At 37.3% G+C, this 10,905-nt stretch overlaps 1 protein-coding gene across 1 annotated transcript; it reads left to right on the top strand.

The window, feature by feature from the left end:
* Nucleotides 1-895: 895 nt before the first annotated feature.
* On the top strand, nt 896-10,374 carry LOC104082619 (neuroblastoma-amplified sequence-like; the record flags this gene model as incomplete). Its single annotated transcript, XM_009585820.1, has 10 exons — nt 896-1,014; nt 1,844-1,907; nt 3,932-4,125; nt 5,233-5,490; nt 6,274-6,399; nt 7,560-7,711; nt 8,599-8,733; nt 9,012-9,090; nt 9,836-9,940; nt 10,238-10,374. Coding segments are annotated over 10 exons (1,369 nt in total), but the record flags the coding sequence as incomplete, so codon positions are not given.
* Nucleotides 10,375-10,905: the final 531 nt, after the last annotated feature.

The following is a 10,905-nucleotide window of genomic DNA, read 5'->3' as shown; positions in this document are numbered from 1 at the left end:
TATGATTCGTTGTTGCCATCCTGAACACCACTGGTGTGCTGTTACCTTTTTGTTTTGACTGCAAGTCTTGGAAATGTGTCTGTGTTCTTTTGCAGTGTAAGTTTTAGATCTGGCTAGGTTGTATTGACTGTGAAATTGTACTGGGTCTGGCAGGGATGGAGTTCACTTTCTTCATAGCAGCCCATATGGTGCTAGGTTTTGGATTTGTGACCAAAACAGTGTTGTTGACACCTCACTGTTTTATATATCGCTCAACAGTGCTTACATAGCTTCAAGGCCTTCTCTGTTTCTCACTGTCCTCCCCCAAGGAGTAGTTTGGGCGTGCACAACAACCTGGGAGGGAACACAGCCTGGATATCTGACTCCAGCTGATCAGAGCGATTTTCTATGCCATATAACGTCATGCTCAGCAATAAAAATGGAGCAGGGGGAGCTTTTGTGTGGGAGGCATGGCTCAGAGACTGGGCGGGCATCGGTCTGCTCCTGGGAGGTGGTGAATGAGGTGCCTCACGTGTTTTTCTTTTTTATTTGGCTTACCTTTGCTTATTAAGCTATCTTTGTCTTGACCCACAATTGCTCTTGCTTTTGTTCTTCCTATGCTCTCCCCTGTCCCACTAGGGAGGGGAATTAGCAAGTGGCTCTGTGGTGTTTAACTGCTGGCTGGGGTCAGACCATCACAGAAATGTAGTTCCAAGCTTATTTAGGGAAGTACTTTTAAAAAACAAACAAGCAAAAACCCCAGCTCCAGTGTTGGCAAAAGTGTTGTATGTGTATGTATGCATATCTATCTATATCTATCTCTCTCTGTTTTTAACATACATTTCAGATTTTTGTGGGAACATAGATTTTGCTCGATGTTTACAGTTAATTGTTTTATTTTTTTCTTTGTTTTTAGCGATAATGAATATGTATTCTGAAGCAGTTTTCAGGACTTTATTAGCTAGTGAAGGTGATATAAAGGTGTATTACTTGACTGTTTTCAGAATGATTTTTATAGGTGTAATTGGTGTCCAAGTATAATGGGTATTTTCATAACGTGTGCGATTCCTAGTTAATTGTCACCCAAACATATTTGTTAAGTTAAAGTGGCCTCATGTTTACTTTTAATTAGTAGACCCCTCTCTTTCTACTAAAAAATTAAGCCTGAAAATCACCTTTTATATGACCCAAAACTGCTTTGGTTGTCTAAGCTGTATAATCTGCAGTTAGGGGCAGGATTACGGTCATCTATGGTTGTGTGGTTCCCGTGTATTCTAACGTTACCAAATAAAGTTTAAAAAAACAACACAGCAACAGCTTACCAATTCTAAATGCTGCAGTGCATCATTAAATGATGCTGGTTCCCTTGCTGCACTAGTCTTGAAAGGGGCTTTATATTTGTGAAAATAATCAGAGTAAATACCTATAGTACTATACTAGGCTGGTACTCAGGAGCACTACAAGAGCAAACAGGAGGTCTGTTTTGAAGATTCTTCTTTTATATGCTAGCTGTCCTATGTATAGACATGAAAAACAAATGCTTGGTGGGATTCTGAGTGCTGGAGAGCACAAAAATCTGTTTAATGCTGACTAGGCCAGGTCTGATGATATTCGTGTTTTCTAATACGGTAGTTTTGGAATCCAGCAGTCTATTTTACCATGTTTTTGTTTTAATTTAACTGTTCAGGGAAGAGTACAATGTCACTACAGCAGCTGGTTTTTTTATGTTCAGGAAAAATTTGAATTTATGTGGGAGCATTTTCATTGAAAAATGAGTGGGTCAGCAATAGAGTAACTACACAGATTGTCTGTGTTACAAAGACTTACTTGCATATAATCCTTTTTTTCCTTTTTTTTTTTTTAGCCAGGTTATGATGAGATCAACCCAGACTGGAGACTCTCTAGTGAAAAAAGAAAGAAAATAAAAGGTATGTGGTTCAGTTAGATCATTATTTTACACCACTCTGTAGTTAAAAGTATTTACACAAATATACAAAGATCTGAAATGGCTTAATTAAATCTCAATTAGAATAGTTGCCAAAATTGTATGTATGATTTGAATTTGTAGCATGAGTAAATGAGTGTCACAATGTTGTTATTTTGTTTTTTTTTTTTTTTTTGTTCCTTTAAAATCCTCTGTTAGGAATTCTTTTGTAGCCATAACCATAAATAAGAAGATACTTCAGTTAGTACAGGACTTCATTTATTGTTAAGTATGCAATTATGACTCTGTGGAATGCTGAATATTCAGCAGATGTCTCAGCTTGTATCAGAAGCCACTACATCATAATATCGTAGGTAACACATTATTAGAGTCCACAGTCTAAAAAACTGGACTTACCTTTTCTTTCTATGAATGTCTAATAAATATTGAAAGCTAATGTACTTTAAAGAGATTAGTTTAAAATTCTGAAACAAAAGGGCTTTGTTTCTTCCGACTGGTTTTGCCTCATGCCAGTCTCTCTATTCTTTTCCCAAAATTCAGGCCACCATGTGCAGCCATTTATCACCTGGTTATTGCATGGCTCTTCCAAGAGTGCGGAGATCAATAGCTGTTCCATGATCCATTCGTTACTGCTATATTATTAAAAAATCCCTGTTTCTTTGTACTGTTTTTCTTGGTGATTCTGTCTTTGGGTTAACGCATTTGACCTTCATAGGTACTGACTAAGCACTGAAGTGGCAGAAAAGTGATAAGCTGCTCTGTTTTTCAGTGCTGTTTGGGAAAAGGTGGTTTTCATCAGAGAGGTGGGAAACGACAGTGTAGCCAACCTATTGAGCTAGCTCTCTGGTGAACATTTTGTCTCAACATCCAGTTATCATATTGAAAGTAATGTTAGAAGTGACACAGCTTCCATCTTCAGTTGTGGTGACTTTTTTTTTTGTTTAATCTTCTTAAAAACCTCATCTTGTAGACTCTTTCAGAAGACTAGTTCATGGTTGTCACTCTTGTTCAAAAGCAGGGTAACCTTTTCTAATTTTCATCATCAGTATTATGTTTGTAGCCAGGGAGACTTGCTTAAGTATTGGGAAGTATTGAAGCAGATCTTTATCAAATACCTAAAATTTGTCATGTTTTGTGCAAATAAATCTGTTTACTATGAATTCTTTTACTAATATTAAAGAAAATTAAGTCCAAAATTAAGTGTTTTTCCCCTCCACAGCTGTATTTAATGCAGAACTGATTTAGTAAAATATAACTGATCTAAAATACAAACTTAGTGAACCGCGGATGCATATACAATAATAAAAGTTTGTGTCGTGGTTTAACCCTAGCCAGCAACTAAGCACCACGCAGTCGCACGCTCTCCCCCGCATCCCCCCACGCTCCCGCCGGTAGGATCGGGGAGAGAATCGGGAGGGCACAAGTAGGAAAACTCACGTGTTGAGATAAAAACAGTTTAATAATTGAAATAAAACAAAGTAGAACAGTAATAATAACAATGATAACAACAACAATAATAGAATATACAAAGCAGGCAATGCACGATGCAACTGCTCACCGCCCGCCGACCGATGCCGAGCCCATCTTGAGCCGCGAGAGCCCCCCCTTCCTGGACCGCACCTCATAATTATATACTGAGCGTGACATCACATGGTAGGGAATATCCCATTGGCCAGCTGGGTCAGCTGCCATGGCGGTGCTCCCCGTGCCCCAGCTTCCCATGCACCTGGCAGAGCATGGGAAGCCAAAAAAAGTCCCCGGCACAAGCGCCACCACTCGGTAACAACCAAAACATCAATGGGCCATCAATAGTTCCTCTCATACCAAATCCAAAACACAGCACCCCCCAAGCTACTTGGAAGAAAGTTAACTCTGTCCCAGCCGGAACCAGGACAGTTTGTTAAATTGGGCCATCAGATGAAATCTCTTAATAATTGAAGTCACTTCTGTTCTTATCTGGTGTTTAAAGTTATCTTTCTTTGTATGGTGCTTTCTTATTTATTTTAGATAAAGAATCCTATTATCCATTGATAGATGTAAATTGGTGGGCAGATAATTCTGTCATCCTGGCTCGCTGCTCTGGTGCATTGACTGTGTCATCAGTCAAAACGTTAAGAAACTTGCTGGGAAAGTCATGTGAATGGTTTGAGAGTTCTCCTCAGGTCACTTCAGCTCACGATGGAGGATTTCTAAGTCTGGAGGTGAGGAATGTGCACAGGCAGATATCTTTTTGGAATGCAGTAGAAACAGTTTGCTTTTCTATATGTAATCCTAAGGGTGTTATATGTGTGTGGTGTGGTTTAAAAAAATATAAATTATTATTACTAATAGGAAAAGTGATTCTGTTTCCTTATCTCTAGGTAACTATTGCAGGGAAATTCTGAACTTGCTGCAATTCACTGCCTTAATAAAAACTTAATTGTCAAATAACTTCTAGAGAGTAGATGCAAAACTCCTAGAAGGCTGAGTCTTAATAAGAGGAATCTTGCTGCAGGAAACAGTTTGTGTTGACAATTTTCAGTGCTTTATATGATAGTGCATTTGAAGAATACTGCAAGCATCCCTCTCCCATTTTAAAACATATGCCTCTTACAGAGGGAGTATATTTAAGAGAAATGAGGAATGCATTTAAATTAAGACTAAGCCATGTAAGAGATCTATTTTTGTTCATCTTTAGTAGGATTCCAGGAAGGAGTAAAATGTAATTCTGGTTAAGAAGTTAACCAGGAATTTTGTTTGAAACGAAGACGACTACTATTTCCTAAGGCTTACACTGAAATAGGTCTTAAATATCTTAAACAGAAGTTTAAAATAGTATTTATCAGAATATCCCAATACGTACCGAAGCTTGCATGTATGTTTTTGGAATGATTTGTATTATTCTGGAAATCAGATCTAGCTGGTGACTGGCATGCAGAATACCCTGCTTTGGATAGCTAAGAGTTGAAAACATTGCTGTACACTGCAGTAAGCTATGTAAAAGTGTACTAAGATGTCTCCATATTTCTGTGTTGTCCAGGGTGGTGTAGGACATTTAGTGTAATAGTGGGTTACTATTAAGAAGCCTTCAAGCTTGCTTCAGTAGGTAAGGGATGAAGCCTCAGATCTAGGAGACAGACCCAGTCAGGGTTTGTGGAATATATTAAGCAAGCAGAGAAATAAAGGGTTTAAAGGAGAAGGGGAGGAAGGATATCGATTCTGAAATTTGAAGTATTGGAAGTGGAGATGTACTCGATTCTTACCAAACTAATTGAGATGTAGTAGGTGCATGCTTCATATTCTACCCTTAAGAATTATTTTCTGTGCAGTGTGAGATAAAACTCGTTCCAAAAAGATTACGCTTGGAGGGCAGGCCTGGTGATGAAGATGAGGGAGAAGATGACTCTGACTCAGATGATGAAACTTCTGCTAAGGACAGATATTTCAGCTACCTAAAGCAAGGCCTGTACTTTGTGACAGAAATGGAACGATTTGCTCCTCCACGGAAACGTCCACGTACTATTACAAAGAATTTCCGCCTTGTCAGTTTGAGATCCACGACTCCAGAGGAACTATACCAGAGGAAAGTAAGTATAGAAGGAAAGGTCATATGTCTCATAATCAGCTTTATTTAGAAAGAGCTTTTTATTTTTCTTTTAATTCTTGCTATATTAACAGAAGGATTTAGGCACATATTTGTAAGGGTCTCTTAGTTTACTGTGTTACTTAATTGAAGGGATCATTGTTTAAAACGAGCATTATAGTAATTCGAATGAGATGACGTTTGCAGGTCACTGAGGAGACTCTGTGCATCATTAGCTTGGCCCGACTTGGAAGTGTACTCACATAAGCATTTACAAATAATGAAAGACCTGGCAAATATATTGAATGAAATCAGTTGAGCTTGTTGTTGGCCAGGAAATGGGTTAACTTAAACTGCATTCACATCAGAGTATGCTTGCATCTTTTTTCAGACATACATACAAATTAGCCCTGTGACTCACTTTTACTGAAGAACAGATACTTCTTCATTTTTACGACTGCTCTAGGCAGTACTTTGTCTAGGCCATTTCAATTGTTCTGATGGTAAACCAGCCCACTCTATAGCTGTTAGAGTTTCCAGGGAGTGCTGATGTCATGCTGGTTACCTAAATTACTTCTTCCTTTTTCTTGAGGAAAAATCTCTGATTTTCTAGAGGTGTCCATCAGGTCTGAGTCTTACACATCTGTATCTTGAGCCATGCTCTTTCCTACCTACTTAAGCACACCCACAGTAATTATTCCTCTACCTGTTTCAACACACAGAATTAATAATTGATTGTTTAATATGGAAATCAGATTACTTTCATTTTCATGTGTTTGCTTTTTAGATTGATAATGAGGAATATGGGGAAGCTTTGTCTTTGGCTCAAGCATATGGCCTTGATTCTGATCTTGTGTATCAAAGACAGTGGAGGAAGTCGGCTGTTAACGTCGCTTCAATTCAAGACTACTTGGTGGGTTTGTTTTTTGTGACTTTTAGGCTTTCTTATCAGAACGGCTGTGTTATCTTTACAGAAATTGAATTCTCAATTGTGTTCTAATTTATACGACATAAATTGGTGGCAGTTTGGAGAGCTGTCCTGCAAATTCCATTTCATGTCATGTGGAAGACAGTGATTTTGTTAATTTAACTGAAGGCCTGATCTGGAGGCCTTGGAAGTTAACGGAAATCTTTCCGTTCAAGTATCTTCTAACTTCTGTTAATAGCAGCTTGCTGTCTCTGGTGTAATCTCTTCCCCCACGTGCAGCAGTAGATTGTTGCCTGGCAAATGAATAATAATAATTGGAAACGCAAAACATTTAAATACCTTCCAAGTATTTTAGAAAATTAAATGGGAAGGTGAAGTTGGTATCAGTAGCTATATAGTAAAGTTTAAATAACAAAATTTACAGTGAACTCTGCTACCTGTAACTGGAGCTTTTCAGTAGAATCCAACATGGAGTGTTTTGGCTTGGAAGAAAGACTTCAAACTCAGCAGACAAGTGTTGTCAAAGATGCACAACCTGATGGTGCTATAGGATAAAGTCTTCCAAGAGATCAAGAGAAATATAATCTAATTTTTGTTTTTTTCAAGTCGGATATTAATTGAATGTCAAAATAAGATTTTTACAAGTAGCCATTCTCCATGTGCTATGTAATCTCAACTGAAGATCAGCAGATAAGGCAATAATATTTTGTGACCCTGATGTGTCCTTCCCGTCACAGAATCCTACTGGCGTGTGAAGAGGTCAATACTGAAAATTACTCTAGTGCTATTGTGGGATACACTCAGTTTATAACAACTGCATTTTAGCCCCAAAACATCACATTTTATTTAGTGTAAGGAGGAGTGCTACTAATTAGGGAATACAAGTAGTAACTTTTGTTCCAGTTATTGTGAAAATTCTGCTAAATCATTTGGCATTTCTGTGCCCTTTTCTGCCACATATACTCCAAGGGAATTATGTTTTTTGCATTCTCACTTCTTTTTTTATTGGTTCACATTGTCAGTCATCGGGTTAAGTTGACATTTTCCTAAGTGGAAAAAACACATTAGAAGATTTTAACATCTCCAGTTTCATTGCTTTGAATTGAAGCATAGAACATTGTGTGTATGCTTTTGTTCTTGGACAGAGCAAAATTAAGAAGCGTGCCTGGGTTCTTCACGAGTGCTTGGAAAGAGTTCCAGAGAATGTGGATGCTGCTAAGAAGCTGCTTCAGTATGGCTTGAAAGGCACAGACTTGGAGGCTCTTGTGGCCATAGGAAAAGGAGAAGATGGCGGCAGGTTTGGGAAGAGTATTTTTTGTTTGTTTGTTTTCTTTTTAAAGAAAGGTGTATGAAGTCTTTTCTAATAATTTGGTAAAATTTTTTTATCAACCACTAATGAAAATGTTAAGATGCTTTTGCAGGACATAAAGAAAGGTGATGCTTTGAATCAAACTATTCTAAAGGTGTCCACAAGTACCTATTCTCATTTTACCTTTTACAAAGGTCTGTACTGCATTTTCCCTCTTCTCTGGATGCCCTTTATTTTCTTCATCATGGAGAACTTCTGATGTCACTATTTTTCTATGAGTATCTGTTTTTGTTGCGTCTTCTGGAAGCTGCAACTACACCTATAAATGCATTTTGTTGTATGTCTTAATTGTTGTGTTCATCTTCTGTTGTTCAAGTGGAGAGGGGAACAAAGCAAAACACAGTGGGTCAGTGAGGAAATCCATGCTGAGACAATTCTCTTCAGTATTCAGTTCCTGGTGGTAGAAATAGAAGAGGCTGTTCTTTCTTCGTGCAGTCATCTGTTACCATTGTATGCTGTAGAGCTGCTGCCAATCCCAGTGCTACCTGTGGGATTTAGAAACTTTTATCAACCATCATAGCTGTGGTTGGTGGTTTGTTTTTTTTATTTGTTTTAGGGAAGGGGTGGAAACAAGAGATGATGCGTCTTGTTGGCTTGTGATGAGTGCCTGCTGCTTTACAACAGCAAAACTCAGTATTATAATTTTCTATAAAAGTTTAGATTTTTAGTCAAGACATAAAAAGAAAGCTGTTAGTATGTTTATTCAAAAATAAGGTTGTCATATATTTTTGTTGTTTTTGTTTTGTGGTGTTTTTTTTGTTTTGTTTTGGTTTTTTTAAATCAACATCGATTACATTGTTGGTTTTGTCTTCCAGATTTATCTTACCGGGCGAGGTGGACATTGAAATTCCCTATGAAGACTTTTTGTCACCAGATGAAGAAATGGATACTAGAAAGGAAAAAGAGGCCAAGAAGCATGAAGAACTGCTATTATCAGTAAACTTTTCAAAGTAAATGAAATGTTAGGCCATGTTTTATTCAGAGTTATAGGTTTATTATAACTACACAGTTTATTATAATTACAGAGTAATTACTCTCGTGTGTGTTATTCCTAATAGGAAAGTGGTTTAAATTTTAATTGGCATTATATTGTGTCAGAGTTCTTGGTTTACTTAATTTCTTGATATATTTCAGTGCACAAAGTCATTAAAATGTGTAACCGTTGTCTTCATATGCACATAATGTACAATATCAATCGCAAGCATGAAAATTCCTGTTTTGAACACAGGCTGACACTGGAACAAAAAGAACTCTGCCGTAGCAGGCTGAAGCTGTTAACTTATCTTGATCGCCTTGAAACCTATGAGGTGAGGACACTTGGTAACTGGCTACTGTTCTTCTGAGTTCTCATTCCATAGGTATTCCTGTAACTTTTTCGTCACATCATCATATCTTTTTTGTTATGTATTGTGGTATTAATGTTTATAGTCTTCTTGAAATGCTACAGTCTCTCACTTGAGAAAAGCAAGCTGTTTTCTGTTCAAGCTACCATGTTTCTCCTGCTTCACTGTTGCAACTGGCCGGCTGCTAGTGTTGAGAGGTACAGTTGGGCAGAAGCCTGCTTTGAACATACTGTGTCTGCAGGGAATTAAGTTATGCAATATGGGATGTGGAGTTGATGCAGGATTACTATTATTTCCCTCTGTCAGTCTAATTAGCAAGTTCCATTCAGATTCTCTAACGAATCTTTCTCTTCTGTGAGCTTACCAAAGTGAAACTTTTTGGAATGTCAAACTGTATTTTGCTTGTTTTTTTAACTTTAACTTTGCAGTTGGCACTAGTCGCGTAATGACTCTTACCACATCTCTTTGTAACTAATGTTGTCTAAACGCTAATTAAAATAAGGCAGGGAATTGTCTTAGCTTATCAGTGAAAAATGCATCTGTTTTTTTTTCATACTGAAACAACTAAAAAACAATAGCATGCTTTTCCACATATATCTCATACTTACTCATCCTAAGATAAAGAAATGTATTGGCTTTTTGATGCTTTTGTAAATCTTGCGTAAAAACCAATCTTTTGTAAGTGTGGGGTTTGTTTTTATTTTTTAAGGAAATCCTTGGAGGGCCTCATGCAGCTGAACAGCACTATGATGGCGAATTCTTCAAGAAGTTCAGAAATCAGAATATTGTACTTTCAGCAAGAACTTATGCTCGGGTATTAATATTTATTTTACTGGAATATGATTTTGTTTTGGTATTGCTGTTTTCACTTAAGTGCATTTTTTCCCCTCCCTTTGAACTTAGCTGAATGTCAGTGGGAATTTAAGAGGTGGGGTGTGAATTTGTTTGATTGTAAATAAATAAATGCAGTGACCCTGAGCTAATTTTCTTTATTGCTAAAGAAAATTTTAAAATTACATGTTTGTTGCATGACCTAAGCTTACATTTCTTGCTCATTTTCAGTCTAAATCAGTCTTAAGCTAATTCTGCAACTTAATGTTTTGCTCTTTAGGAAAGCAATGTCAGAGCCCTGGAAATTTTGTTCACTTTCCATGGATCAGCTTTACTTCCACACAGACAGGCAATTCTCTCCAATTTTCCAGAGACTACTTCACCACATGAATATGCTTTCTTGTTGCCTGAAGCTTGGTAAGGATGCATCAATGGATATTAACTAAAAAAAAAAAGAAGATTTTTAGGTTAATACTTAAATTAGTTTCCATATATGGCAATTTGCTGTTGGTTATTACCTGGAATCAAGAGAGCAGCTTTGTCTTTATGTACTTGACCAGTCTTCATTTTCTGCTTTACTTTGTGCCATTCATAGAAGCTCTTTTGGTTATTATCAGTAAAGTAGGGACTTTAAATGTTCTTATCTCCGTTACACATAAGGGGAAGCATGGCCTTTTGTGACCTGAAACTGCCCAGATTTTCACAGGTATAAGTCTGTAATTGGTTTGTAATAACAGCCAGCGTTAGGAAATTAATAACACGGGAGTTCAGCTCCCTAGAAGCAATTATGCTTTTCTGGATTTGTTTTGAAATGTAATTTAACACTTAAGCAGTCAGTAACGTCAAAATCATTAATCTTCTTGTTACTGATCTTACGCAGCTTGCTAAGGTAGAATTATGAAAAGTTTTAAGTCCAGACTTTCCTACTTTTTCATTTCAGTATAAAAT

The sequence above is a fragment of the Fulmarus glacialis genome, unplaced genomic scaffold (assembly GCF_000690835.1).
Source record: "Fulmarus glacialis isolate BGI_N327 unplaced genomic scaffold, ASM69083v1 scaffold2859, whole genome shotgun sequence".
Taxonomy (NCBI): domain Eukaryota; kingdom Metazoa; phylum Chordata; class Aves; order Procellariiformes; family Procellariidae; genus Fulmarus; species Fulmarus glacialis.
Note: the sequence above shows the minus strand (reverse complement) of the source record. Positions and strands in the feature narration are given on the sequence as shown.